Source organism: Pagrus pagrus (genome assembly GCF_965226575.1).
Source record: "Pagrus pagrus genome assembly, chromosome: 8".
NCBI lineage: Eukaryota > Metazoa > Chordata > Actinopteri > Spariformes > Sparidae > Pagrus > Pagrus pagrus.
The window spans coordinates 15,666,795-15,693,659 of NC_140192.1; the positions used below are offsets into that span (position 1 = coordinate 15,666,795).

Here is a 26,865-nt window from a genome sequence, read left to right on the forward strand (position 1 = left end):
GAGCTTCCACTGACCTTAAGCTTAAATGTCAGCTCCTCTGAATAAAGTATCTCCTAAGTGGAGACGGTATATCTTCGGTATAAGTCTACAAGTATTTGCATATTCTATCCACTCACCCTAAACACTGCATGAATTTGTTTCCTGCAATTACAAAAATGACAAACGGCCAATGCTCACCAAATATGCAAACTAAATATTAGCAAAGGATTTGACACTTTTTGCACACATATTTTAAAATGATGAAAAAACACAGATTTTTGTCTTCGTAGACTCATGTCAATTTATTGAGACACTTCATCAATCCAGACAGCAGTTGTTAAAATAATAAAGGCATCAGGTGTTGTTGCATAGAGGTCTGCATTTGGTCCTTCATGTGTGCAGAATGTATTTTATTTCAGGCACAACTGGAGGTAAAGACTTCAGGTTTATTCCAGTGCATTTTTCTTTGGCACATTTGTGGTCTTTGGTCATTTTCTGTGGAATTTGTGCATTTGTGTGCATTATTGAGCTCCATGTTTCCACTGAACCACCTTCTTTCTATTATCCATCAGCTTCCAACAAATAGTACATGCTTATAGCTGGTATGTCATGAAAAAACCTTGCAACTCCAACTTTTTGTGCTTTAACTGAGAAAATCCCCTAACATAGTTGGGCTTAAGTAACCATTTCAAAACACCATAAGACATTATGGAAAATACATTTGCAGAAAGCTCAAAATGAGGCTGACTTCCTTAGTCCCATGAAAGTGGATAGTTTGGAGATACAAGGTTTTTCACCGCACAGTGACTGTCGTGAGAGTCAGTCGGTGTGGTCTCACTTCTTGGCATGCTTCTTGTAGATGGCGACGTACTCCAGCACATCCTCGGGGGAGCCCATAGCCACGGGAGCCCGCTGATGGATACTCTCAGGCTGGATGTCCAGGATATTCTCGAGGCCGGTGGAGGCCATGCCTCCTGCCTGCTCCATGATGTAGGCCATGGGGTTGCCTTCGTACAGCAGCCGCAGCTTTGAGGAAGAGGTGGAGTTTAGTTTCTGAATATTCTGAATTAAAATGTGTTATACTTTCTGTATTCCCAGCTGCTGCCTCAGGTCATGAAACACAACAGCATTAAATGTACCAACAGATAAAGGACAGGTTCACAATTTTTCAACACCGTCTTAAAACAAAAATTCAGATGCCCATATGAATTACAATCAAAAGTATTTAAATGTATGTGTTCCAAAGTTTATCTGAAGTTAATACGAGGCTTTGGCAGCCTGAGTTAGACAGGTCAGGTGGGTATTTTCTAGTCTTTTTAGTCTTAAATTCCCTCGCTCAGTATCCCTCCACCGCAGCTCAGAACAGGAAAACTATGCAGGGAAACATGAAAGAGCATTTCAGACTATAATGACAGTATGTTTGAAAGATACCCACTTGATTTGTTTATCTCAGATTAGCTTCAGATAAACTTTTACACAGAATGAAGACGTCAATTTTGTACCATTTCACATTTGAAACATGAAGAAATCTCTTGTCCAGCATAAAGAGTAGGGCAAAACCTGTTAACATTCATCTGGGTACCTGACTTGTTTTAAGACAGACTTGCAAAATTGTGAGGCTATACATATTCATCATTAAACTATTGTACACAAATACTTCTTTTAAAATCATCCTTATATGTAGTTTTATTGGTGACTTTATTTGATTGAGATTTTTTCTTTTTAACTAGTTTTATTGCATTTCAAATCATATGCCAAGTATTTATTCCAAAATTACACTGGGTAAATCTAATGTTTGTCCTGAATTTAAAAAATGCATTGCATGGGTTTTAAAATTTTAGTGCCTGATTTTGTGTCAACAGGATTGTTTCATTTTAAAATTGTTGGTTTACATAAGTGATTGTGATGATGAAAAGAAAATATAGGAGCTACAAAGACACATTTTCTGAGCTTTCAAGACTTTGCATGAACTCTGTATTTAAAAAAAAAGAAGAAAAAAAACACTACAGGCACTGTATTAATATGATTTACTAAACTAAGTCACTAACTCGTCGTTAGCTGGGGGTATGAAACAATTTTACATTTCTGTTTGGAGTTTTGTCTTTTATAAAAACACTATGCCCTCTCTCTCTCCACATCCTATACACATGAAAGTGAGCCGCTTTTTCTACCTTTTTTAAACATGACAACATCATGTTTGGCTCAGTCTTACTTAAACTGGAAGGATGTGAGGAGTGAAGACACAACATTGTGACACTTTCCTCAGTATGGTTTCATGTAACAAGGGACACTGAACAAAACATTTTTGATGTAAATCTCCCCTGAAAATAGCTTCATGAAAACTTAACAATGGATTTTAGTATGACTTCTATTCCCTTAACGGTTAAATCTGTTGGTATTCTGCACTTTAATATACTTACTCTAAACAAATCCCATAAAAAAAGACCAAAACAAATGAAAATGTCCCTATTAAAGTACGTCTGTGAAGCCAAAGCATGATATGTCTTATTCCTCTGTGTCGTAGAAGTCTGTTAAACTTTAACAAACACATCAGTGAGCCACTGGGTGACATGTTCATTCATTATGATGAATCTATACTGTCCTGCTGCTGTAAATAGCCTAGTTTTCATGGTTCAGTTCATTTATCAAAGAAAAACGTGAAAATTATTTTAAAAAATACACTGTTTACTTCCTTTTGAGTAACATTTTCTTAAAAAAGTACAGTGCACAGCAGTTTAAAGTAATTGTTTAGTCTCTTTAAAAATGAAACTGGGTAATTGAATAACTATATTTAAAAACGTATGAATTCTGAACCGATGGTCTTGGGGTGAGCGTGACTAATGTATTTGGTCTTTAAAATGTTTAATTCTCTCAACAGTGGACCTTACCTTTCCCTTGGGGCTCTTCGTATTTCCTGGGTATAAAAAGATTCCTCCATACATCAGTGTTCGGTGGACGTCTGCCACCATGGAACCGATGTAACGGGCGTTGTAGGGCTCAGTGCCATCCTACAGTCATTTAAAATGATGCATCAGTAAGATGTTTAAGCCACAGATAAAAATCATCCAATCTTGGCAAACACTGCCATGTCGACATTTTAATGTACTGTATGATGAGTAATGTCCACTGTCTCTGACTAACAAATACATTCAAACCCCAACTGCTTCAGTTATGTGGCTATAAACCATTTACTTTACTTTACTTTTTTTTGTTACCTGAGGGAACTTCTTTTTCTGCAGGTACTCCATGACGGCAGGTTCAAAGTACTTTGCATAACCTTCATTCAAGCTGAAAATCTTGCCTCGCTTCTTGATCTTCACATCACGATCGACCAGGATGAATTCACCAATTGACTGATGAGCAAAAAGTGGAAAACGTTATCAATAACCTCAGAACCACTTGTTTTGGACATAATCAATTTGCAAGTTCTTTTAATTGTGACAAACAAAGGCCTTCAAGAGGGAACTTACTGGGTCGAGCATGAAGCCGTTGACCCCCTGGCCGGTGGAGATAACCATCATGGTGGCACTGCCGTAGAGGGCATAGCCTGCCGCCACAAGGTTCCTCCCAGGCTGCAGGGCGTCCGTCTCGCAGGGTTCATCATCTGTGGTCTGAGGGGAAACATTATAAACTAATGTCATCGTTCATTTATCATTTAATTTATCATTTGGATCTAACTGAGAACCCGAGGACACATCGTGGTAGTGACTGGTCAATCACAAGTTAGCCACGCTCAAAAGCAAACCATAAAAAGAATTTCCCCTTGTGGGATTAAAATAGTATAATAAATTTACTCTGAATAGGAGCATAATCTATAAAATGATCATCATAATGTATTGGATAAGACTTGACACTAGCGATTGAGACCATAAACTCATTGGGAAACTGTTTACTGAGGTAATAAATGTTGAGTTAAAATTGAGAAGTTGGGTCATTTTCTCATAAACTTACATACAATCTGACTTCTTTTTGAAACCTTGAAATCTTTTGTTACACCTGATTTTTAAACCTTGCAAATTATTTATTTTTTAGTTTACCATCACATTATAAATGCCACTGAATAGGAATGACTCAACCTCACAGAGATACTGACCAGAAAAGAGGAAAAGTCTGAGTTTGACAGCAAAGGACCTTGTTCATAGGGCTTTTTGAGCTATAAAATATAAATTCCAGGGGCTATAACACTGTAACATCTTATGCATGAAATTGGGTAAAATAAAAAAAAGTAAATATCAGGGGCAAATTCAGTCCATCAGATCTCTCTTGGCCTTCAAAAACTAAGTAGTTCAAGTATATAAGCTTATTATAAAAAATAGCAGCATCATATCATTCTGCCATCACTTTACGTTTGTAAAGGACTAAGACACTTTATCATGGTAGTTTTAAACTGTGTGTACCTTTCTGTAGATGGCAAAGATGGTTCCGATGGAGACGAGACAGTCGATGTTGGAGGAACCGTCCAAAGGGTCAAAGCACACAATGTATTTGCCCTGGAAGAGAAGGGAGATGGTGAAAAATATCTAAGTAGTATGACATCTCCTGTGTTACTCAAAAAACACATTTTATGAGTCCTGGAATTCAAATAGTGCTACTAAATGTATCCACAGGGAGCCTTGAACTGTGCCGAATAGTGACAGTATTATATGGTTGATCATCGATGTGCAAGGTGTCAGTGTAAAGTAAGTGCAAATAACAGTTATTGTGAAAGGACCTGAAGTCTTTTTCAGGTGAACCGGTTGTTCGAGATAAGATCCCACAAGCAAATGATCTGAAAACAGATATTTCCGGTAACCCAGACTGGCAAATCTAGATGATCCCGTTTTAGTCTGCAGACAGGTCCAAAGGAACCTTGAACAGCTATTACAGATCCCTTGCTTTGTCTTAGCAACTAATATCAAAGTGTGTCCTCACAGTGACACAGACCCACTTACCCTCTGCTCTGGATCTATGATGATGGCTTTTTCATTCTCTTCAGATATCAGCACACAGGAGGTGAAAGAGGACTTGATCATGTTGATGATCAGATCATTAGACAGGATGTCCAGCTTCTTCACCTGGTCACCTGTCACATTGGTGCTGCCAGCTATGCCATAACTGACAAGACATAAAAAATAAAATAAAACACTGAAACCTGGCAGGGAAGGCATTTCACCAAGAAGGATTTCACTTCTCTATACACACAAAACCAGATCATCAGTGTTAAAGTGTGTACTAACAAATCTGTTCTCCTTTTGTAATACTTGCGTCTGAGATTCAGCTCTGTGGTTGTTTCAACAGTGTTTTCTCTGCATGTACAAAAGTGGTATTTGAACAGCTGTACAGTTTAGTATTGAGAGAAGTTTGATTGGGATTAGAACTGTTGTAATTAGTGTCCAGTTTAGATGGTCAAAAAACAAAACGAACTGCAGTTGATGCATGACATGGCACTTTTAAACTGCTGAGGTTAGTTGGTGATTGAGGGAAGCAATGCATCAGCCACCGGAGGGAAGTCTGAATCAGTGTCAGTCTCGTCAGCCACAGAAAATACAAAGATGTTTGTAAAATGTACACTAAAGAAACTACATTTAAGGGATAGGTCCCTTTATGAATCATTTTCTTAACCAGAAATGACAACATGGGATAAGTAGAAGAGTTACAGTGAACCAACACTAGACATAGTAATGACAATATGCACAAATGCAAGATATTGTGACACAACAGTTTACACAAGACAGGATGAGGAAATAAAGGGGTAGTGCTGCAGATATGCATTGATTTATCTTGCACATGCTTTTCTGATGGGTCCTGGCAATAAGGCTGCACAACAAACACGATATAGATATGACATTTGTGTCTCTTGAAATAAATTAAACATTTAACTTTACGTAGGCTTAATCATATGAAAGTGGGCGTGGTAGCTTCAAGGTATGCGCTTCCTGATTGGCTCACAGAGAACCTGAATCTCCAGCTCAGTTTGTGCCAACGTGGATGTGCGAGGCTGAAACTTCTGTCATCGATACTTTAAAGCGCCCAACTATCTGCGTGTGCAACACGTGCTACTACCGTCCATTTATACAATAGTATCTGCTTCTCAGTGATGATTGTTTACTCACAGGTGGGCGATGCCAGCTTTGCGTACCGCGCAGGAGATCGCCTTCACCGCCGTGCACACAGAGTTCACCAGCGTCGTCAGCTCCCCCGTGCCTTTCGCCTTCCTGCCCTCCTCCATGACGAACCGGGTCATGGTGACCACGTTGGTATCGAAGGTTCCTCGGTCGGACATGGTGACGGCTGGTCTCCTGAAGCCTGCGAGTAGAAGTTGGAGGAAACGCTGGAGGACTTAAATGCTCTGCAACGCGGAACTCAGCGGAGGGAGTGAAGACACCAGGGCCAATCCAGAGCAGGGGGAGAGGTGTGGCCCCGCTGGAAACACAAGCGCTTTGTGCGAAACACCAACTGTGATGAAGAGATAACGCTACCAATAGAGGGATGTGACCAGATGAATAAACGCTGTGCACATGTAAATGCACCCTGGCGTTGCGTAAGAGGGGTCGTGTACTTTTCAGCAGGTTTGAGAATGATAGTGTGAATGAACAGTTTCATAATGTTTTTCCTCTGATAGTGTGCACTTACATTGGACAGATGAACATTTAGCTTTCAGATTTGTATTTCCTATATCTATCTATCTATCTATCTATCTATCTATCTATCTATCTATCTATCCTCTTTTTCTCAGCAGCACTTGTACAGTTCTTACTGTCCTGTTGGCCAGCTCTCTAATGAAAAGGAGAATTGAACCCCAATGAAACTTTGACCTGGTTTTAATAAATAAGATGGAAAGAAGAGAGCCCAAGCCAAACCTAGGCTACATCCTTTAAATTGGCTTACTGTTAAGGCTCACGGTAATCTATTGCAACAATACAAAGCTGCTTTCAGTCTATAGTCTCAACCAACCTCTGTCTAATCAAAGTCATTGCTTTCAGAAAGAGTAAATTAAACACATAGCCAACATTTTAGTGGTGTCATTTTATTTTAATTCATTGAGTTTTATCAGTGAGTTTTAAAATATCCTAATATCCCTGACTAATTTTGAGTAGTGTATATGTCAACTACTGATGCTTACATTTATAGACTTAATAACTTCAATGTTGAAGCTGTAATGGTTGAGCCCATCTGATACCTATCTTAATCGGAATCTGCAAAGTAACAAAAGTTATCGATGAAACCGTCCAAAGGGCCAAAGCACACAATGTATTTGCCCTGGAAGATAAGGGAGAGTGTGAAAAATATCTAAGCAGTATGACATCTCCTGTGTTAATCAACAAAACACATTTTATGAGTCCTGGAATTCAAATAGTGCTATTAAATGTATCCACAGGGAGCCTTGAACTGTGCCAAATAGTGACAGTATTATATGGTTGATGATTGATGTGCAAGGTGTCAGTGTAAAGTAATTTCAAATAACAATTATTGTGAAAGGACATGAAGTCTTTTTCAGGTGAACCAGTTGTTCGAGATTAGATCCCACAAGGAAATGATCTGAAAACAGGCATTTCCAGTTACCCAGGCTAGCAAAGCTGGATGATCCCATTTTAGTCTGCAGACAGGTCCAAAGGAATCTCAAACATTAGTTTCACTCACACAGCTATTACAGATCCCTTGCTTTGTGTATCTCACAGCGACACAAACCCACTTACCCTCTGCTCTGGCTCTATAATGATGGCTTTTTCATTCTCTTCAGATATCAGCACACAGGAGGTGAACGAGGACTTGATCATGTTGATGATCAGATCATTAGACAGGTGTTCAGCTTCTTCACCTGGTCACCTGTCACATTGGTGCTGCCAGCTCTGCCATAACTGAGAAGACATAAAAAAAAAGCCAGTGAGAGTGAGGGGTGAAAACTAACTACACTGAAAACTGGCAGGGAAGCCGTTTCACTTCTCTTTACACACAAAACCAGATCATCAGTGTTAAAGTGTGCACTAACAAATCTGTTCTACTTTCTACTTCTATGCATGTACAAAATTGTTTTTTAAACAGCTGTGCACTTTAGTATTGAGAGAAGTTTGATTGGGATTACAGTTGTTGTAATTAGTCTCTAGTTTAGATGGATAAAAACAACTGCAGTTGATGCATGACATGCCACTTTTAAACTGCTGAGGTTAGTTGGTGATTGAGGGAAGCAATGCATCAGTCACTGGAGGGAAGTCTGAATCAGTGTCTCATCACCTACTATAAACTGGAAACAGGACAAGCACCTCAAAACTGAATTTAAGCAGTGATGGAATGTAACTAAGTACATTTACTCAAGTACAATTTTGAAGCACTACTTTATACCTGCACTACATCTTGGAGGCAAACATTGTACTTTTTATTCCACTGCATTTATGTGATGACTTTGGTTACTAGTTACTTTAAAGATTACATGCTGCATCAAAGCAAAAGTAGCACATTTTCAATTTATTTTTTTTGATTGGCAATCGGACAAAAAAAACCAGATTCTGATTAACAGAAAAATGCTGAATATAGAATCTAGCCTAATCAGCCAGGTTAATAATCAGTCAACCCAAAGTATACAGTATATATTAAGTGTAAATAAGTTTATATTTACTTTTACTTTGCCAGAAATGTACTTTTGAGACTTGAGACTTCATTTAATATCCAATACTTTAAAGGGGCGCTATGTAGTTTTGAGGAAGAAATTTTAAGAGAAGAGAAAAATCTTCCCTTATTGATTGATTGATTGATGACTGAATAAACTGAATAAATAAACTCTGTTCAAAGGACTACATACTGTTTTTCATTGGTTTTGTTAGCAGGACTCTTATAAGTAGCTACTTGCTAGCATCAAACACTATTATGGGGACCTTAGAGAACAACTATTTCTGAGTTTGTATTGTTACCTTTCTAATATAGTGAATATTATCTTTCTAAATTTAAGTGCATTACTCTAGAAAATGCACTTACTTAACTTTCTTTCCACCACTGCTGTGGTGAAGTTAAACCACAAGCAGACTTTAGTTAATGCTGTTACAACAAACGGCAACAGGATGGCGGTCTTGGCCCGTTAACCCATAGTCAACCTCTTGTAGGGCTGTTTGCTCTGTCCCAAGCACTTAAAATGTATTATGCTAGACTACAATTATCATTAATAATCTACATTATTATCGTATATCTTTACATTTATGTAATATTTAGATTGTACCGCATATTTTAAGAGATTAGCCGACATAAACCCTAAAAACTAGCCCCTAAACCGCACTTCACTCTTCACACAACAATAAAGTTTCATATCAATGCGCCAAATGAAACATCCCCATTTAAGATAGTTAGCCTGGGGACTATATTGTTACGCGTAAGATAAACACCTAGCTAAAGTCCTTAGAGAAACGTTAACTGACATCTGTTTATCGTGAAACTGCTGTAACATTTCCCCAGAGTGAATATCTTCGGCTTGTTAAGCCATGTCGTGGCTCGGACATTGAAAGTAGGCCAACCTTGCAGCAGGTAAGCTACACCTGTAGCTCTGACCGACCTTCATCCCAGCACCGAGTGGACTCGGCTCGTCCGGGCATCGACTGCGCATGTCCGCGGGGCAACAACTCGCTGCTGAGGCGGACAAGTACAAAGAGGCTGCTGGTGGTGCAGACGGGACGTGTCGTGCAACACGGGGCTAAAAAGTATAACCTCGTTGTTTCACGTTAAATTAGCGGCTTTTTTTTTTTTTTAACAACAGTTTGACTCCGAGGACCATCAGTTGATTCAACAGCGAGGAGGGGTTGCATTCAAGTCCAGAAAAAAGGAGCTTGGGACACTTGGCGTCGGTAAGTTCAACGCTTTTCAGTCGCAAGGGGCTTCTGATAAATGCAAGAGATGTATTGATTTTATCGTCCTTTAAGTAATTAAGCGTTTCAGGACATTTTTGTGCTGACACGAGCGCGCACAAGGTTTAATTCCCGTGATGAGTTCAATGTGTCTTCGGTGCACGGTGTGGGTCAAGTGGTCCTGCAGCGACCAGACCAGACAATCCCATGAAGCGCTGCTGGTTAAGCAGGATTATGTTTAAAGTCGTATGGTGTTTGTTGTGCCAGCTCGTTGTGTTAATCTACTGCTCCTTATTCCCCCCCTGACTATACGAAGCGTGTTCGCGCCAGACAGGTGTCATGGAAGTGCTGGGAAGTATCCCACATGTGCAGTAACATGGGGTTGAACTTTGAGCTCCAATGACATGGAAAAAGTCCGTTTATTCATTAAAGATTTAACTTGTGAGCCTTATTCTGGTGGCTACTTTCTGCTCTTGAAACAGTTTTCATGCTCTGACCTTTCCCTCTCATGTGATCACTATTATATGACCCATACTGACTCATCTTTGCCATGCATTTAACAGCTTCACAGCCCGAACATACTCACCTCAAGCCTCTAAGAGAGCAATTTCATATACTTTACTAATTTCTCTCTTTCTTAAACCCTGAGGCACAGTACAGTGGTGGTTGTGGCGGCTCTCCTCTTCTGATTTGGCATGCCATTACCTATTTTCTCACTGTCAGAGAGGTTGAAGCAGGCAGATGAAAGCTGTGCAAAAGTTGTGGGGAGCTAAAGCATTTTAGGATCAGAATAAAGTGGATATAGACCTGGATGGTGGTCCCTTTTGTGCTGGCAAGGAGCCGGGATCAAATAGAGGGCTCTTCATCTTCTGCTAGGCTCAGAGGCTTTCCCACTTTTTCTTTATAGAGATAAAGCGCTGAATTGATATGTCAAGGGGAAGAATATGAGCTCTGTGACAGCGCTTTAATGAAATTCTTTGGCTTCCAGTGTGGCACTTTTGGCATATCCCCGAATCCATTTTTCTACACTTGTGTATAATAAGAATAGAGATTACAAACAGTGCTTTCATCCAGTGGTCCAAACAAAGCATTCCTTCAGACATGAAAGTACCAACCTGGTGCGTCGCTGGTGAACCTGGTGATCTTTTGTACCGTTGCTTTAGGAAAAAATCACTTTTTTCCAGCTTTTTCTTGTATAATACTAATTATACGCCAATTTTTTAAGGTTACATTTAATTAACAAACATTTAAACTACAGTCTTGCCATTCTAATCAAACCAGAGCAAAGTAAGATATGAATACTAATCTCCTGACCTTGGTATGTAAGTCTTTAGATCTATGAGTCATCATGACATGTACAGTTTCTGAGTGCAACACCACTAGTATCTTGAAGTAAACATGTATGTAATGCTGTGATCCTACGCTTTAACTTAGGTTACATATACTGCTTTTCCACCAAAATAAGCGGGTCTACACAGGTTTTTATAAACGTGGGTACACCTGCTAAAATTCCTTATTGACCCCATTCCTACTTCCCGTAGTCAAGGCAGCCCATCTGTGATTTTTATCCGAAGCGTTGCGTTGTACCTCACAAATGCGCCAGAAACAGTTGTAACAGAAGAGAAAACAAAAATAGAAAATAGTGAAAGATGTTAGCACCTACATTACGAAATAGTGAAAGAAACGTCTGTAAAACGGTGGATAAATTATTTTGAGCATCACAAATGACTTGTATTACTATCAGAATTTGAGCCATTCGGTTCAGTAACATTTGGAAAGTCTAGAAGAGCCTCCCGATCTAATTATTTTATCCTCGTTCAAGTTAGTCGGCTGCTAAACCGGACTTTAGCCGGCTCGGTCGGCGATCCAGGTATTTTCATACCCGGGAAGTCGAGCTTTTTTGGGTTCAAAACACCACTGAGCAGCTTTCACAGGAATGAACGGGACTCCACCTCCAACACTGTGTCCAGTAATAAAGCGTCCATGAATAGACCGCATCCCAAATTCCTTCTTAATTTACGCACCACCACCAGATGTTGATAACGCGTCATCACGGAATTTAGCGTTTGTTTGGATCGGATCAGAGCCGAGGTGATAAAAACCTGTGTCTACTACAGAATCATTTGAGCAAGGTGTAAATGTCGCGTTTACACATTCCCATTGCGCACAAAAGCCTGATCTTAACAGGTTTAAGCAGGATTTTTGACCAGTGGAAAAGGGTTAGGCGGAGTGGCTGAGACGAAGACACCATTCACCCTATTACAAGACACTGTACCATCAAAATGGTTTTGAAGCTGTTATTTTAAAGAAGAACATTAAACATAGCGAATGTTGCTTTTAAAAAGCCTTGAGTTGAATTTTGAGTTTAGTTGTACCGTACATCATGAGTTTTTAGCCATGTAGGTGAGTTTAAATAGCATCTAAGTAGGGAGACATATTTTCACAGGTCGCTAAAAGTATTGGAAACACCTCTCCATAAAACATAATGCCATTCAAATGCAGCAAATACTACTAGCTCAGTTTCAGCAAGAAGTGAACATTCAAATCTCTAAGAAGTTTTTTTTTTTTCTGCACGGATATTAGATTGCATTACTTTTAGGTAAGTAAACCTAATAAATGGGCAGTTTATGTATATTAATCTTATTAAGGGCCCTGAGTGGTTAACTTGGCCGGAAATTGTTTTCTTTTCAGCTCAGCGGTGCTTAACAGTACAGCCAAAACTGTAGCTGCAGCAGTCTTGTGTTTTGTACTGCCGTCATGGTTCACAGAATATAGGACGTTATGTCTTCCAGGTGTTGTCTGTCTGTTTATCTGTCTGTTTCTGGAGAACCACAACATTTCTTGCTTTGTTTAATTGTTTTTCATGCAGCATCATTCTACATTATAAGGAAACACTGTTTTTCTTTGCTGTGAATTAATGGTATAATGTAAAAGGCTTATTACTGCCACTTGAAGGATAGGCGGGCAAGTCTCATTCCCTGATCGTCAAGTACAGGGTCGGTATTTGACCCGAAATTCTGATCCAAAATGTTGGTATTTGACGATCTGGCAACTATTTTTTTCAAGAATCGCCTTCCCTACCTTTTTAAGGAAAATATAACATATCTGATATTTATAGCACTATATAGGCTGACTAATAGCTGTGTTTAAGCATAAATGCATAACACCGATCTCAGTGTGTCGTCGGCTCACGTGCCTCTTGTTTGTTTCACTGACATTTCTGAGCTAAGACTTGTTCAAACCGTAACAAGCTTAGTGTTAAATCTGTACATTGTTCTTGTCCTCCAGCAACACGCAGAGCATTCCGCTGGTTTGCTTCACTCACACGTAAGCAGATCGGTTGCAAGTACAGCCTGGCGTCGGTTGGTACATCAGGCTTAGCGGCACTCTTGAGTCCACATCATCAGGCCGATCGTTCAGCCTCTGCAGCACATATGGCACAGGGTCTCTCAATTAACACCTTAGTGAGACGACCCTTCTGTCCACATGATCAAAGCCGGGCCTCCTCCTGCTCAGATGTGTCACCCCTGGCCTCCACCTCCCTGTGATTATGACTCCCACCCCTCCCGTGTTTGTTTAGAGAAAATTACTTCCACTACGCTGCCCCGTCCGAGCGGGTTGCACGTCAAATCTGGCGCTGCTTTTCTTGCGGCTGTACGATTTTTGTGGAATCCCTGCAGTGGTGTTTGCTCTGTAATTTTATGCAGAGGGGGCGCTGAGTTGTAATTTTAGTTTTGGTTGAACATCTGTGAATGCTTCTGTTCCATTTGTGCATGTTTTAGCTCTTAAAATACTGCGTCTTTGGCCTGAAAAGTTGAATTTTTCTGTACCAGTCTGTACTCATATTGGTTTTTCTGTGAGAGCTTTATCCTAAAGAAACCACTCTTACTGGTCTCAGTGTTTGACCGTGGAAGGGAAGGGAGTTGATACAGCTGTTCGGGTCTTAAAGTGTGGGATGAAGACCTACATGAGGCTCAGAGATTGCCCTGTTATTACAAGATCAAACCTTCTTTGAATAGTAGATCCACCGAAACGAAACAATCACAGCTCCCCTGCAAACCAAAACCAAGCCTTGCCGACAAACGTAAAAAAGTGTTTGATGAAGGCCAAATCGTTTTTGTGAGGTATCAGATTAGGTTAGAGATCACGTAAGAAGCCTCTAGAGGCATAAATATGTAAAATCTAAAATAACAAGGCCAGCACAGCAGATTTTAACCGCAGGACTTGTTGAATGTAATAAAAACAAAAAAGAAAAGTCGGGCTTCGGGAATCCTCCTTAAAGATTTTCAGGGTTCTGGGGCAGCCGCCAGGTCAGCCACACATTGTTTGCAAATTTGCTGGGAAGTCATTACTGGAGTGATCAAAGCGCTGGCAGAACTGCTTGAAAATCCTCTTAAATCAGTGCTGAGAGGCTTAACGGAGTTCGAGATGGCCTGAGATGGATTTGGAGACTTTTGTGTTGGCTGGGTTTGGCTTTTTCATGCAGTCAAGTATATTTTGATTTAAAGGTCAGATGTAATGTAGCTATAGGAGGAAAGGCTGCCAAGCCAGTGACCGCAGTTCAAGACTGCGTTTCAACATTTATAAGTGTGAAACCATTGCATATTCTTTTAAGCGGGACCTTGGGGTTTCTACATTTTTACGTGTTACACCACTTATATTTTTATGGAGACCTCAAGACAAATTCCATCGTGTTCGTGGCGATTAAAAAATAGATATTTCTATAGCCATGATTATGGCGACCAACACATGTATTTTAAGCCAAACATGATATTTTCCTAACCTAAACCAAGTGGTGTTTGTGAATAAACCAAGCCAGATCATAAGCACAACAGTTTGACAACATAAAATTGCAAATTAAAGCTAATGAAACTTAAAGTTGCAACATGAAGAAATGTAAATTTTCCACGTATCTGTGGTTTGCAGATAATTGGGTTGCTAACTCTTTGCAAGTAACCAAAGCGTATTCCACGAAATGCCAAACTTTTCCATTCAACCCCTTTTATTTAGCTGACATTATGGCCTCCATTAGGAGACATTAGATGACTCTGTGTGAACCAGTTAAAATGATCCTCGAAGATATGTGAAGTGTGATAGTGTGAACTACAGTGAGGAAATGTTCATTTTAAGAACCCAATTGTCAAACTACCCAGCTGTTCACTCCGGTCCGAGAACAGCTTGATGAGAGGAAGTGGTTGTCTTGCTGATGGTAGACTTGATAACCTCTTTTGCCTTTAAGGCCCGTAGAGCTCAAGTCCCCCAGTCAGTGGCATCTACTGAGGTTGTGAACTGAGTTAATTGAAATTCTTAGAAACTTGCATGTCATCTGGTGCATTACTTACCGTCATTAAGGCATTACAAAAGAACAAACGAACACATGTGAAAACTGCAAGCTCACAAAACTGTCACGTTACGTATCCCACTTTTCTTGCCTGAAATGTTCCCTTTTCATGAACTGGATATACTTTTGTCTTGTTGAGGATCTAGTTGTTTTGGCCATATGGAGAATTGTTAGATGATTCAAGTCCTGCGTGTTTCAGCTTGTGCGAGATTTCGGTCAACATGAATGAGTGAAGGTATTTCTCTGTGTAGCTGGGATTAACCCTGGGTAAACCTTCAAGTGTGTTTCACAAAGATGTTTTGTTTCCTGCTATGTTAATCCCTTTCTTTCATTCATGCCTCCTCTCAGTCATCATGTGCTCTTTATATCAGAGATGCTCGGTAGCAATCATTGACATTTGCCATTTGCAAATAAATTTAGTTTAAATGAGAGTCAATTCAGGAATTTTTGCTGGAATTTCTGTTCATTGAGCCATGTCCTCTACTTTTGCAATTCTCATTATTACCTACCGAGTTGTTTGGATAGTTGATGGATATTATTGTGACTAAAACTTTCATTTAACATTACCTGGAAAACCTATTAGTCAATCATACTGCTACCAGTTTGAAACAGATCTAATTAAATATTTGTTTGGAGTTGTACAGATAAACAATTAATGATTGATGATTTTGTATGAAGGACGATCAGTGTGCCCCTTGCTTTTAGGTCTTTTGTTAGATGCGGCTTCCTGCTTTAGGCTTTTTTAACGGTCTCTGCTTGAGCTAATGGGTTGATCCGTAGAATTAAATTAATTACAGCCTGAGATGCCCTGAAGAAAAGGCCTGACGAAGCTTGTGTAAATGACTGTTTCACTTAACACTTAATTATCTTTCACCTTCGCCATGCCTGAAGGGCTGAAAATAGCTGAATTATCACAGTCAGTAGAAGGATTGGCTGATATACATTGTATATTGTTTATAGGTAGGAGTAGAATAAGGGTTTGTCTTAGTTGCGGGTTGCATGGGGATGTGAAGGCGGTTTTAAAGTCTAAACAGCAGCAGTTGTTGATTTTCAATAAATATTTTTGATGATACTGTAACTTTGTACATTGTACAAAACTGTTTGTAAAATAAACCAAAACCTAAAAATGAAATCAAACATTCAAGAAAACACTAGTTGAGTTTTTCAAAAATAAATGTTTAAACCGTTTGAGATACCAGACCGGTAATGACAAATTTAACACGCGACTCAGCCACTTCTGAGACAAATGTAATTGGAGCCGATGAATGAGAGTGACGCGTAGGGCCGATCAGATCCTTTTTTTTTTCCCCCAGATCCGCAAGGAAGCAGAAGGTGAGGGTAAACTTTAACAATGCACTCTGATGAAGCCGCCTCTCTCTGTCTGTAGTCTCGCCCAATGTCCCGCCGACAGTACTGTCTTATTGGTTACATGTCACAAGAAATGGCTTGTCAATACTGAAGGCTCAAAGCAGAGCCTGGATCTGCTCCCGTGAGTGAGCAGATCCGTAGCTCTGTAGCAAGGCAGGAGATATTGGCAAAATTGCAATAAAGATGACAATCTGATCTGTTTCTGTAATTACATGCATGCCCAGTTTTCCAGTTAAATCACTGAAAAAGCCTGTTAAGTCATAGCTTACGCTGTTTCACTCAATGGAGAGAAAAGCGTTTTTTGAATAAGTCGCTCTTCACTACTTAATCATTACACATGAGAATCACAGACCAGGTGACGGGATTAGTCATGCTGCTAAAGGTATGGAGAGTCATCCCAAGACGCCAAAATACTTACTGCATCTAGACAGTTAGAGAAAGTTGTGAGTGACCTCGGTGGATCTGAAGAGCTGCGGAAATGATAGAGATCTACCAAACGGTCAGAGCTTGTATTTAGAAATCTTCCATGGCTGCTTATGTCAGAAGGAAGTGTCGGTTTATAGAAGCAACAGTCCCTCAGCTTGTCATTATTCTCCCAGAGCTACTTGTGAATGAAAGGCAAGTTGTCTGCAAAAGGGAGGAGTGAAAAATCCCGCCTGTTTCTTGTACGTTAAGCAGGACAAGGCAGGTGCAATGGGAATTCAGGGCTCAGTTGATACTGTGATAATCCCTCAACTATGCAGGCATGTACAGACTTCACCTGTCAAGTTGAAGCATTTCACAAGTAGGCAGTCTGATTGAATTTAGCCAGAACTTGATGCAGCTAACCAGCTGTAAGTAGCATTTGAGCCTCGTTTACTAAAAATACAATATTTCATATCTATGTATGATTTAATGTGGACCCAGTTTTAGTGAATACTTTTTGCTTACTTTGTTGCGATGAAAGGGAAGACAAAACAATGCAAAATATACTTAAAACTTCTATTTTTTACCAAGTCTGGATGTAATGACAATAGTGTTAAATATAGTATAACAGTAAAGAAGAAAAGTCGGTCAACTGACTCAGTAATGTTAGTACCACAAGTCAGTCAACATTAGCCAACAAAAGCTACTAATCATACCAGTCCAAGAGGGGCTGCATATTAGATTAAACAAAGTTGCATTTTATTGCTGATGAATCCAGCTTTCGCTCGATGCTCCCTAAGCATTGCAACAGCTCAGCGCTTTCTTGTCATGTTGACATTTGAGACTTTGGAGGTGGGGATGAAAGATGGTGTGTTTTTATTCTCAATAGATTTTGGGTGGAGTATCACTTTAATGAGAGGTAAAGTGTACTTTTAATTGCAAATCTTGCCTCGTGCATCTTTTTACCCCAAGGCAACTGGAAATGCCCACTATTTCTCCACACTTCCATTATGTCCTACACCACAGAGCGAGCTGCTGAATTTGTCTCCTGCCAGGGATGCCACTGTTTACGGCTGAGAGAACCCCACAGCCCCGGCCCGCTAGTCACCAGGCTGCTCGTATTACAGCCTCCCTCACTGGCTGCCATTGTCAGGTTACACTGTGTGTGTGTTTGGTGTCTGAGAGGCTGTGTTGTGATTGGCTCGTGCTCTGCAGTGTGAGACAGTGCCGGGTGACGTCTCCATGTTAATCCTTCATTTCTCTCTGGGATGTTTCCTCTCTGGGTGTACTGGGAGCTGTACGTGAGGTGCAGCTGACGGAAATGCACGCAAAAAATTACTTCGAGACTTTTGAGACCTGACAAAGGTGAGTGCTAAATTATGTTTTGGAGTTGGTAAGGCAAGTCTACAGGTGATAATGCAACTTTTGCATTGTTTTCTGAAGATGTTGTCAGTGTTCCAGCCGCATATTTGGATTCATATTACCTGCTGATGCCAGCATGTTTTTGTTTTATTCATAGTCTACATGCTCAGCGCTGCGACTGAATGCACTTATTATATACATTACACATCTTGTTGTTTCTTCCCTCATGAGATTATGAACATGAACAAGTGTATTTGATACATGCATTTTTGCGCAGTCCTACTAGCTTTTTAAATAAGATGACATCAAACTTTGTTGGCTGAAGTATTGGTGTGATTGATAGTATGTGGGGGAAATACTGAGGAGCCGGACCTGCACAGTTGAAATCTGTGAGATGGTGTGAACTGATTCCAGGGTTTTTGGGGGTGTGAGATGTCTGTTGTGTCTACAGCTGCTGCTCTGCACATTCCCAGTAAAGATCCACTCACTCTGAACTTAAGGCTGGCTGGGGCTACAACCTTTTGGCTGGTATGTGCAGTGTAAAAATGATATGCTGTGGACTGTTATAACAAAGACACTGGCTGATATTACTTGTTTTAGAGGTGCTTTGTTTTGGTGGTGCCTTCAACCAATATCTTTACCTGTTTGATGCGGTTCGAACAAACTCTGGTGTTTTTGCCTCTCTGGGTCAGTGTGTTTTGTCTGGTCTGCAAGCTGTCAGCTGAGCTCTGGTTCTGGTTTTCAGGTGGTCTTTTGAGATTAACCACATGATTGCATGATGGCAAATATGTGATTTCAGCAGGAGTTTTAAAGCTAAACTACCATTATTAACCCTGCCATAATATTATGGTACAAGATGCCTCTTTTTCATCATGTTTCTACCTGTAATTTTCGTGTGGTTGAGTTGCAATTTAGACTAAAAATTTCAGAAATACCAGAGAACATAAGATCACATAAGACTCGATGAAATGCCACATATGACTGCATGTTTACTCCTCTAGGTCCACTTGTAGAAAGTCAGTGTGAACATGAAACCGACCTAAACTTACTGAACAGAGCACTGACTACAACTGAGCGTGTCTTCCCATGCTGGTAATATCAAGACAATCAAGCTCCGCCCACCCCAGAGGAGAAACAATAAATCGCTCTCTATGGACTTGGCATTTCGTGAGGTGCCTCCATGTCACTTGCATTAGGTAGAACACAACAGAAAAGGAAAAACGGAGACTTTAAGAAGACCGAAATGGATACAGGCAATGGGTATCAGCAGAAAGGATTGGAAAACTGTGGGCTTATGTGTGCAGCAACATTTTGATTTAGGAATAAGTGTTGCTGAAATACTTCTTGGTAAAAGTGATAGTTCTGCAGGTGGTGTGTTCAAGACGAATTCCAGATCAAATATGAAAGAAAGCTTTTGTGATATCACTAGCTGGCTACTTGGCGTGAGACAATGATACACATAATATGTCATGTTAAAATCTGAAAAGAGCACAGCAAACTTCACCTGTTTTTTGCAATGATCCCCTTAGATTTGGTTATCAAACACTTGCAAAAATATGTAAGAGAGGCGGAAGTTTAACAGTTAACGTTATTGTCTAAAATGACATTGGTGGAATGAAACTGTAAACTTCACTTGAAATGTAATAATTTTAAATCGGCACAAGCACCTTTTTCTGCACTGTGTTCTTTTAAACCAAAAAGTTGTCATGTCTGCTAACAACATATATAGTGATACCAATATAAATCTGATGGACCGATATCGGCCAACCGATATGTCGGTCGGGCTCTACTTACAGCTACAGTTAAGCTAAGCTAACAGAGCTAAACGCACAGCAGGACAGAATTTCTGTTGGTTCATGAAGTGTTAAATGGTGAACTGCAGTTAAAGTTTGCTGTTGCCAAAATAAATCTACTGACGTACTTCAACTAAGCACAGTTTAGGAGGTAAAAGTACTTTCTATGCTAATACTTTCAACAAACAACTAAAGACGTACTGTTGGCATATCATCACGGAAACACAAACAAAAACTAGCATTACACAAGCAAAAGTAATCCTTATTCCAAGGAGGTGACATAAAATTAGGGGGGAGAGGGAGGATATGACAACAACTGTTAGACCTTGTGGTCATTACTGGGTTATTCAGGGGTCAGGCTATATCAGATATAATGTAATTGCAAGCTGGGGAAGAAAGTCTACGTCCTTGTGGAAGTTATTAGCTGGCTGGTCTGGGATATTTTTTTTTGTGGCATCACAAATTGTGGCGGTTTCAACACAGGTATGACCTTAATCCTACCTGCATTGTTTTTCTTAGGGAAGACGGTGACATCAGTTCACTTTGAAATATATCATGTTAAGAGTCACAGCTGCTGACAATCACCTTTTGTGTTTTGAGTTTCCAGTTGGCAAGCGAAGAGTTTGGGGGTTTTAAGATAAAATCATGAGACAGTTTTTTCTCTAATTAAATTAAATATCTGAGTTTTTTTTTTTTTATGGTCCATGTGACAGACTAATAGGAACATATTATAACAGGTGAAGACTACAATACTTCCTCAAATCAGAAGCAAAGCTGTGTTCCAGTTAGAGGTCTTTCATAAAACCTGTCTACGGCCAAATGCCTTTGATTCTTTACGTAAACGTCTTCCCGAAGAAGATTGGGCGTTTCACAGTAAACTGTTAAAGTGCTGCAGTAAATTATTTCCTCTTGTGGTCAGTGGGGCTTTGTTTACAGTGGAGATTGGCTCCCTGGTGACACAAGTGATCTTATCTGCTGCGGTTAAAGCTACTGTGCACATGAAGGCCTGCTGTCAGCACACCACATGGGGAGCGTTTTAATATGAGGCTGTGTTTGCATGAGGCCGCATTTAAACATCCCACGTTAATTATAGAGAGAATATACTTGTGTGTTCTGTAATCAACACGTAGATGACTGAGTGAACGTGTAACGATTTGCTGTTTTGTCGCGATTTAAGTTTTGGTTGATACTTTAATGCGTTTCTTTTAGTTTGATGTATGAAAAGTTGCAGTTGTTGGTACAGCGAGCGATGGCCGCAGTGTTTGGCTGTGTGACTTCACTCCTCATCACTGCGCTGTGGTGAAGTCAGCTTGACAATGGCACTGCACCTTCTCATGTTTCAGTTTCCACAAAGTGAGGGGCCGATCGCCATGGCAATGATGTCCAGTTTCCCCGGCCTATCCCCTATTCTGCCTCCGAGGACAAGGTCGCAAGACAAAATATCCAAAGAATTGTAAAATGCCTTTACGAGCCTTATAACTGTCTGCATAAAAGCATAAAAAGTTGTGACACTGGACACTTGCAGGAATAGTTATCCCAGCAGTCATGAGCACCGCTTTGATCAGGTGTAATGCATAGTGACATCCTTATTTCTAGATAGATCATAAACTAGTCTCAAAAGATGACCACGTGTCACTGAGATGTTATATCAGCAAACCAGTTTAACAGGCTGTTGAAAGTCTGCCTGTTTTGTGTATTCAAATTAGAGCTTGTGTTTGCTCTTTTAATAACTGGGTTAAACATTTGAGTTGTCAGGACGCGAGGCAGCAGTATGATCTGTAGTTGACATAGGCCTACTGTAACAGGTGATCCATGGATCCCTAAAGAAACAACCCAACAACCTTCACATAACAGTAGTACTGACTCTTAGCAGGCTCAAACTGCTACCAGTCAGTCAGTTTCTTTAAGCAAGCACAGTGATGTGCATAGTGTTATAATGTTGTGCATAGATGCCATTCAGTTGAAATAAGTAGCCTCTGTCACTACCTGATGTGAATAGCTGCCCGATCTGAGTGGTGCGAGCGCGTCCGCCATCTTGGACAGCTAGGTGCGGCAACACCACATGGAGAAAACCACATGCAGAACAGCACAACACAGTAAAACCACCAATTTGTTACGTTTAGTTATGGTTATGATAATTAATATTTTGGACAAGTTGGCGGACACAGACTGGGAAAAGGCCTCTCCAAAACAGACTTTTCAAAAAGGGATTTTCAAAGTAAACATTGGTAAAATTACATAGCAATACGTCAACTCTAATAAATCCCTGTTACTGTGAGTTTATATTTATTGTGGTGTATATTGATATATACAGTATATCACATGTGTAAGCCTATGTTGTAGTGTCACCGCCTGACTCATCTGAAAATATAAATCTTGCATAATGAATGATTTTATAGATTTAATATTTTGGATTTGCAGATTGATGGGGGTCACTTTTCCAATGAGTTCATATTTGGAAGACAATTTAAACACAAACAGGACATAGCTGATAAGTATAATGTGTCCTTGCGAGGGTTCGACCACAGGTCTGATAACTTATTTAACAGTACCAGCTTATCAGTTGTTCATTGTTGATACAGCTACCCTCTCTTCCTCTCTGGTATTGCTGTTTTACATATTCAGGGACATCTGCCACCAAACCTCTCCACCAGCAAATGCTTATTGTTCCTGTTCTCCAGCATCGCTGAAATAATGGCCGAGCACGGGTCACCATTCAAGTCAATATTTGTTCATGGACAGCGCCTTCCGGGCAGGGGCTGTCTGGTCTTTTGTTAACTTTCTCTAATAAACAATCAGAGTGCCCTAAGGCCAGTTCTAAGTGTTACGAAACTAAAGGCACAAAATGTCAAATATAAGATTAAAAAATGAAAAGGTTATGGAAGCATATTTATACCTAGCAACATTTAGTTGTGAAAGTGTGTGACTCTGGAGCTCTGTGAGTATTAGGTCCCTGTTTAGAGCTGTCAACTTAAGCTTCAAAAAACGAGTTTTTATGAGCGATAAAAGCAATGCTGAGTAATTTTGACAGCACAGAAATAATTGTTTTTCTTTCCCCCCCTCCTCTGAATCCTTCCCGAAGGTGACATTGAAAATTCCCAGAATACCTTGGGAGTTAATCCCTTTTGTTTGGCGGGAGGATCCCCACTTCCACCAAAACAGAGGGCAGCCATAATGCCACAGTGTTTCCAGTGGAATGTTACTGCTATTGTCAACCGGGATGACTCCCACTGGGAAGACACCCCCCTCCTCACCCCCTCACCCCTTCACTGCCAACACAATACAATGTGTTGCATTCTACCTATGAAGGCATGCTACTGTTTTCGTAGCCTATGACCCTGTGACCGCGAGCCGAGGCCAAGATAATGAAAAGGATGACACGGAAGTCATTAGTTAGTCCCACAGTTGGTACAGCTTCCTCTGCACAACAACGGCTTCATTTTTTCAAACACCGAACTTATTGGAGCGAATATTTAGTAGAAGAAGTTGAAGTAAAAACACACAATAATATTTAAATTTTAACAAATGTAGGTTATTTGCTCACTGTAATCCCTATTGGGACTTCTGTTACCTCTTTTTTATAAAAGGGGTGGACAAAACAATAATAATTGACTTTTTCCGTCTTATTCTTTAACTCTTAGACTATAATCACATAGAAGCTGTTGATAGAAATGTTTCCGATACAGAAATTAAATATTATATTCAATTAAACAAAAGCACTCTACGCACGTAAGTTAGTGTTTGAGGAACTTAAACAACATATTTGCATCACCGCTAATGGAAAACTAAAAACTTTCCAGCGTCACCTGGATCTTCTGTGTTCATATCAGTCTATCTGGGGGTACGTTTTTCTTCACCTGAAGTGGCTCGGCCTCTCTGAGCCAAACACCCATTTGCAGTTTTAACGACTTCCTGAAGCTGTGGAAGTTTACTGTATGAAGAACGGAGGCTCTTTGTTGTCTTTCTAGGAGAATGGAAACTGGCCAAGTGTCTGTCAGCAGGCTGTCAGTGTTGAAGGACACGCCTCTCAGATTGTTTGAGTGTGCCGTTTGTGTTTGAAACAGTGTTTTTCCATGTGTACGTGCACGTTGAATAATTTAAAGCACGGTATGATAAAAGGCTTTTATTATCAGCATTTGTATCAAAACTTTGACAGTAAAACCGAACTGCTAGTTTGGCTTTTATCTTTTGTAAGAGGGGTTCCAGAGGTGAACATGTCAGTAGTTTTTTTCCCGCATGTTGTTAATCATATTTGTTTTTAATCTTAAATGTTTGCGCTAAAGGCAGCTAAAGAGACTTTTCTTAAACTTATATTTATCTTTTGTGGGTCATGGTGTGGTGGCTGAATTTGGCGTGTCACCAGCTCTATTCGCTCTTTCTGTCTTTGTTCTAATATTTCCTCGTTGCTTCCCCCCATGGGAATAAATTAGACTTTCAAATTTGGGACTAAAGTGGCGTGTGGACAGCTTTAAGCACTGACAATGAGGAGGCCCAGGGCTCCTAACAGAAAGAGAGGAAGAGAACAGTTTCCTTTTGGAAGATGTTTGTGCCTCATCGCTACTGTCACCCCTCCAAAAGACTCACCCCTTCCTTCCCCCCACACACACCTTCCATTTATCATCCTTTCTCCCAGTGGAACAAATCATTTAGCTGCCACCCTAATGGGATTAGTCCTCACTCTCTGCCTCCCTCCCTCCCTCCCTCCCTTGCTCTCTTTCACATGAGTCCATCCTTGAGTTTGTCCCTCTTGGTGCGCTGCCTCTGGAAAAACACAAGTGGTTCAACTCAATGAAAAGCTTTGGGGAGGGTAAACTGTGAATTGATGAGGAGTAAATTGAGGATTGTAGAGCTTCAGTCACCTCATTTGGCCTCTTACTGTTTATTGAATCTGTTGCTTATATTTCCGTTGGTGTGATCTCATCGATAAGGTGACCTTTATCTGCGCTGAGTGCTGCGTGAACTCCAAATAAACTTTTACTTGCTGCAGTTTGGTGTCTTTATCATCACAAGGTGTCCCAGTGGCTGAGTAGGGATAGCGGCGAGCACCCACAGATTAGCATGCTTGATATCCTCGATGACGAATGACATTGAAGCCGTTAATCAGGCCTTACCACTGATGTCACCACATTAAGCAGTACGGTCCTGACGTTGCCATGATGAACAATGAGGCCAGCTGAGAGCTCGATGAGAGGATCACAAAAGCCAAGCAGCGTCAGGGCCAGCTGGGGATGAGGTACTCAACAGATGGACATGAATATATTTAACATTAAGTTTAAATTAGATGTTTTTCTACTGAGCTTTTTTTTTTTTTTAACAGAACACCCTATGATAAAGCAACAGTGGCAAATAAGGTAATTATAAAACAACACAGCCCAATCACGCTTAAAAGTGGGACAGCAGAGTTCATGTCGTACGACCAAAACTCAAAAATCAACCATCTTTCTTCATAATCGCTTTGAGAGTTTGCCTTCATTATATAGTGTTGCTGTAATTCTCCACCTTCATGCACGCACACTGGCTTGCCTCACCTTTGTGTTTCTCTCTCCCAGCAACGTCATCTGCTTTCTTCATCAGCAGTGTGTTTTATAAAGTCGCCCACAAAAGAAATCTCTTGTTTTTACACCCGTGATTCTGTTGTTTCTTAGCATCAGGTGAGCCCGGGTGTGGAGGAGGCTTGTTTTTAATGATGTATCCGATCAAGACCAACGGGCGCCGAATGACATCGCAGCAACCAGGTGCACTTACAAGTTTGTACAAAACAACGACATAAGTAGGCATTAAGTAGGAGTGGTCGCATCGCAATCAGTGCATTTACAGCAGGGATGTAATAACGCAAAGCATTAACAGCATTATTTATCTGCTTTAGAAATATTTTTAATGTGCTTGGCACTCACATCACCTCGGTTACCTGAGATTTCGATCAGTTTAAATACCAGCTGCTTTCAGAAGCAAAGCGGTTTAATGGTTCAGATAAAATGTTCAGTGGGAAACATCTTATCTTATGCAGGCTGCTTCATGCCCATCTTGTGGTTGAAAGCCTCTGAGGCTGGCAGGTTGTCGTTCCCGATGCTCGGTCGTCCTTTGTTCCCAGGACCTGGACCATGGCACAGCTGGGACTGCAGCCCGAGAGATGAAAAACTGGCTCTTGAGGGAGTGCTGCTGATTGATTTTGAATGAAAGCTCCACAAAAACATATGATTGGTTCTGAGTGATTCTGTTATCGAACTTGGATGGAGGATGGGTCTCAGTCCTGAATAGACCCCATTAACATTTTGTGCAGATTTGTCCAGATTTTTTCTTACTTTCTTTAACATTGCAAGATGGGGCATCTCAATCTGCAAAATAACTAGTAATTTCAAGTAATGTATGAAAGCTGACATAGACAAATTCAGAAAAAGTTGATTATTGAGTCTCATTCATAGGTCGTCATTTACCGATGCATTGGGTTGACTAGCGCTCTGGTGGCTAACCCAAAGCGTCAGTGTTTGATGTGCTGTGAATGAGACTTGATTATCAACTATCTTTCTCCAGAATTGTCTCCTACAGCTTAAGTAAAGTGAAGAAAAGAGTACAGTTATTCCCTTTGAAATGTAAGTTCATGTGAAATATTCAGGAAAACAACTCACCTATTGAGTACATTTCACTGAAGTTGCACCTGACAGGACTTTGCTGTACCTTGATTTCCTCTCATTGACAGCTGAGTCACAGAGAGTGACACTGATTTCCCCAGCTGTATGTAGTGCAACAGTTTGCCCTTACCAGATAAATACTGACATGTAGCTATTGGCAGGATATCAGGATGCATGTTTGC

At 40.4% G+C, this 26,865-nt stretch overlaps 2 protein-coding genes across 4 annotated transcripts in view; one reads left to right on the forward strand and one right to left on the reverse strand.

Moving 5' to 3' along the window:
• Positions 1-266: 266 nt before the first annotated feature.
• LOC311260676 (fructose-1,6-bisphosphatase 1-like) lies at positions 267-7,743 on the reverse strand. Of its 2 annotated transcripts, none has more exons than XM_084358818.1 (8): positions 7,656-7,743; positions 6,072-6,264; positions 4,911-5,073; positions 4,377-4,469; positions 3,450-3,590; positions 3,195-3,332; positions 2,868-2,987; positions 267-1,005 (listed from the first exon to the last, which is right to left on the reverse strand). In XM_084358818.1, exons 2-8 carry the CDS (start codon positions 6,239-6,241, stop codon positions 814-816), a joined length of 1,017 nt encoding a protein of 338 aa, XP_084214944.1. In that variant the 5' UTR covers positions 6,242-6,264; positions 7,656-7,743; the 3' UTR covers positions 267-813. The 2 variants fall into 2 exon arrangements, with proteins under 2 accessions (XP_084214944.1, XP_084214943.1); XM_084358817.1 differs by having other exon boundaries at positions 6,072-6,414; positions 7,656-7,724.
• Positions 7,744-9,502: 1,759 nt separating this feature from the next.
• The window catches only part of kank1a (KN motif and ankyrin repeat domains 1a), a 54,745-nt gene continuing 37,382 nt past the window's right edge, over positions 9,503-26,865 (forward strand). Inside the window, exon 1 of one of the 2 annotated variants that reach the window (XM_084358813.1) lies at positions 9,503-9,785. The gene's annotated coding sequence lies outside the window, so the exon portion shown is untranslated. Of the gene's footprint in view, positions 9,786-18,203; positions 18,265-26,865 lie in introns of those variants that run through there. The other variant, XM_084358814.1, reaches the window with a different exon arrangement.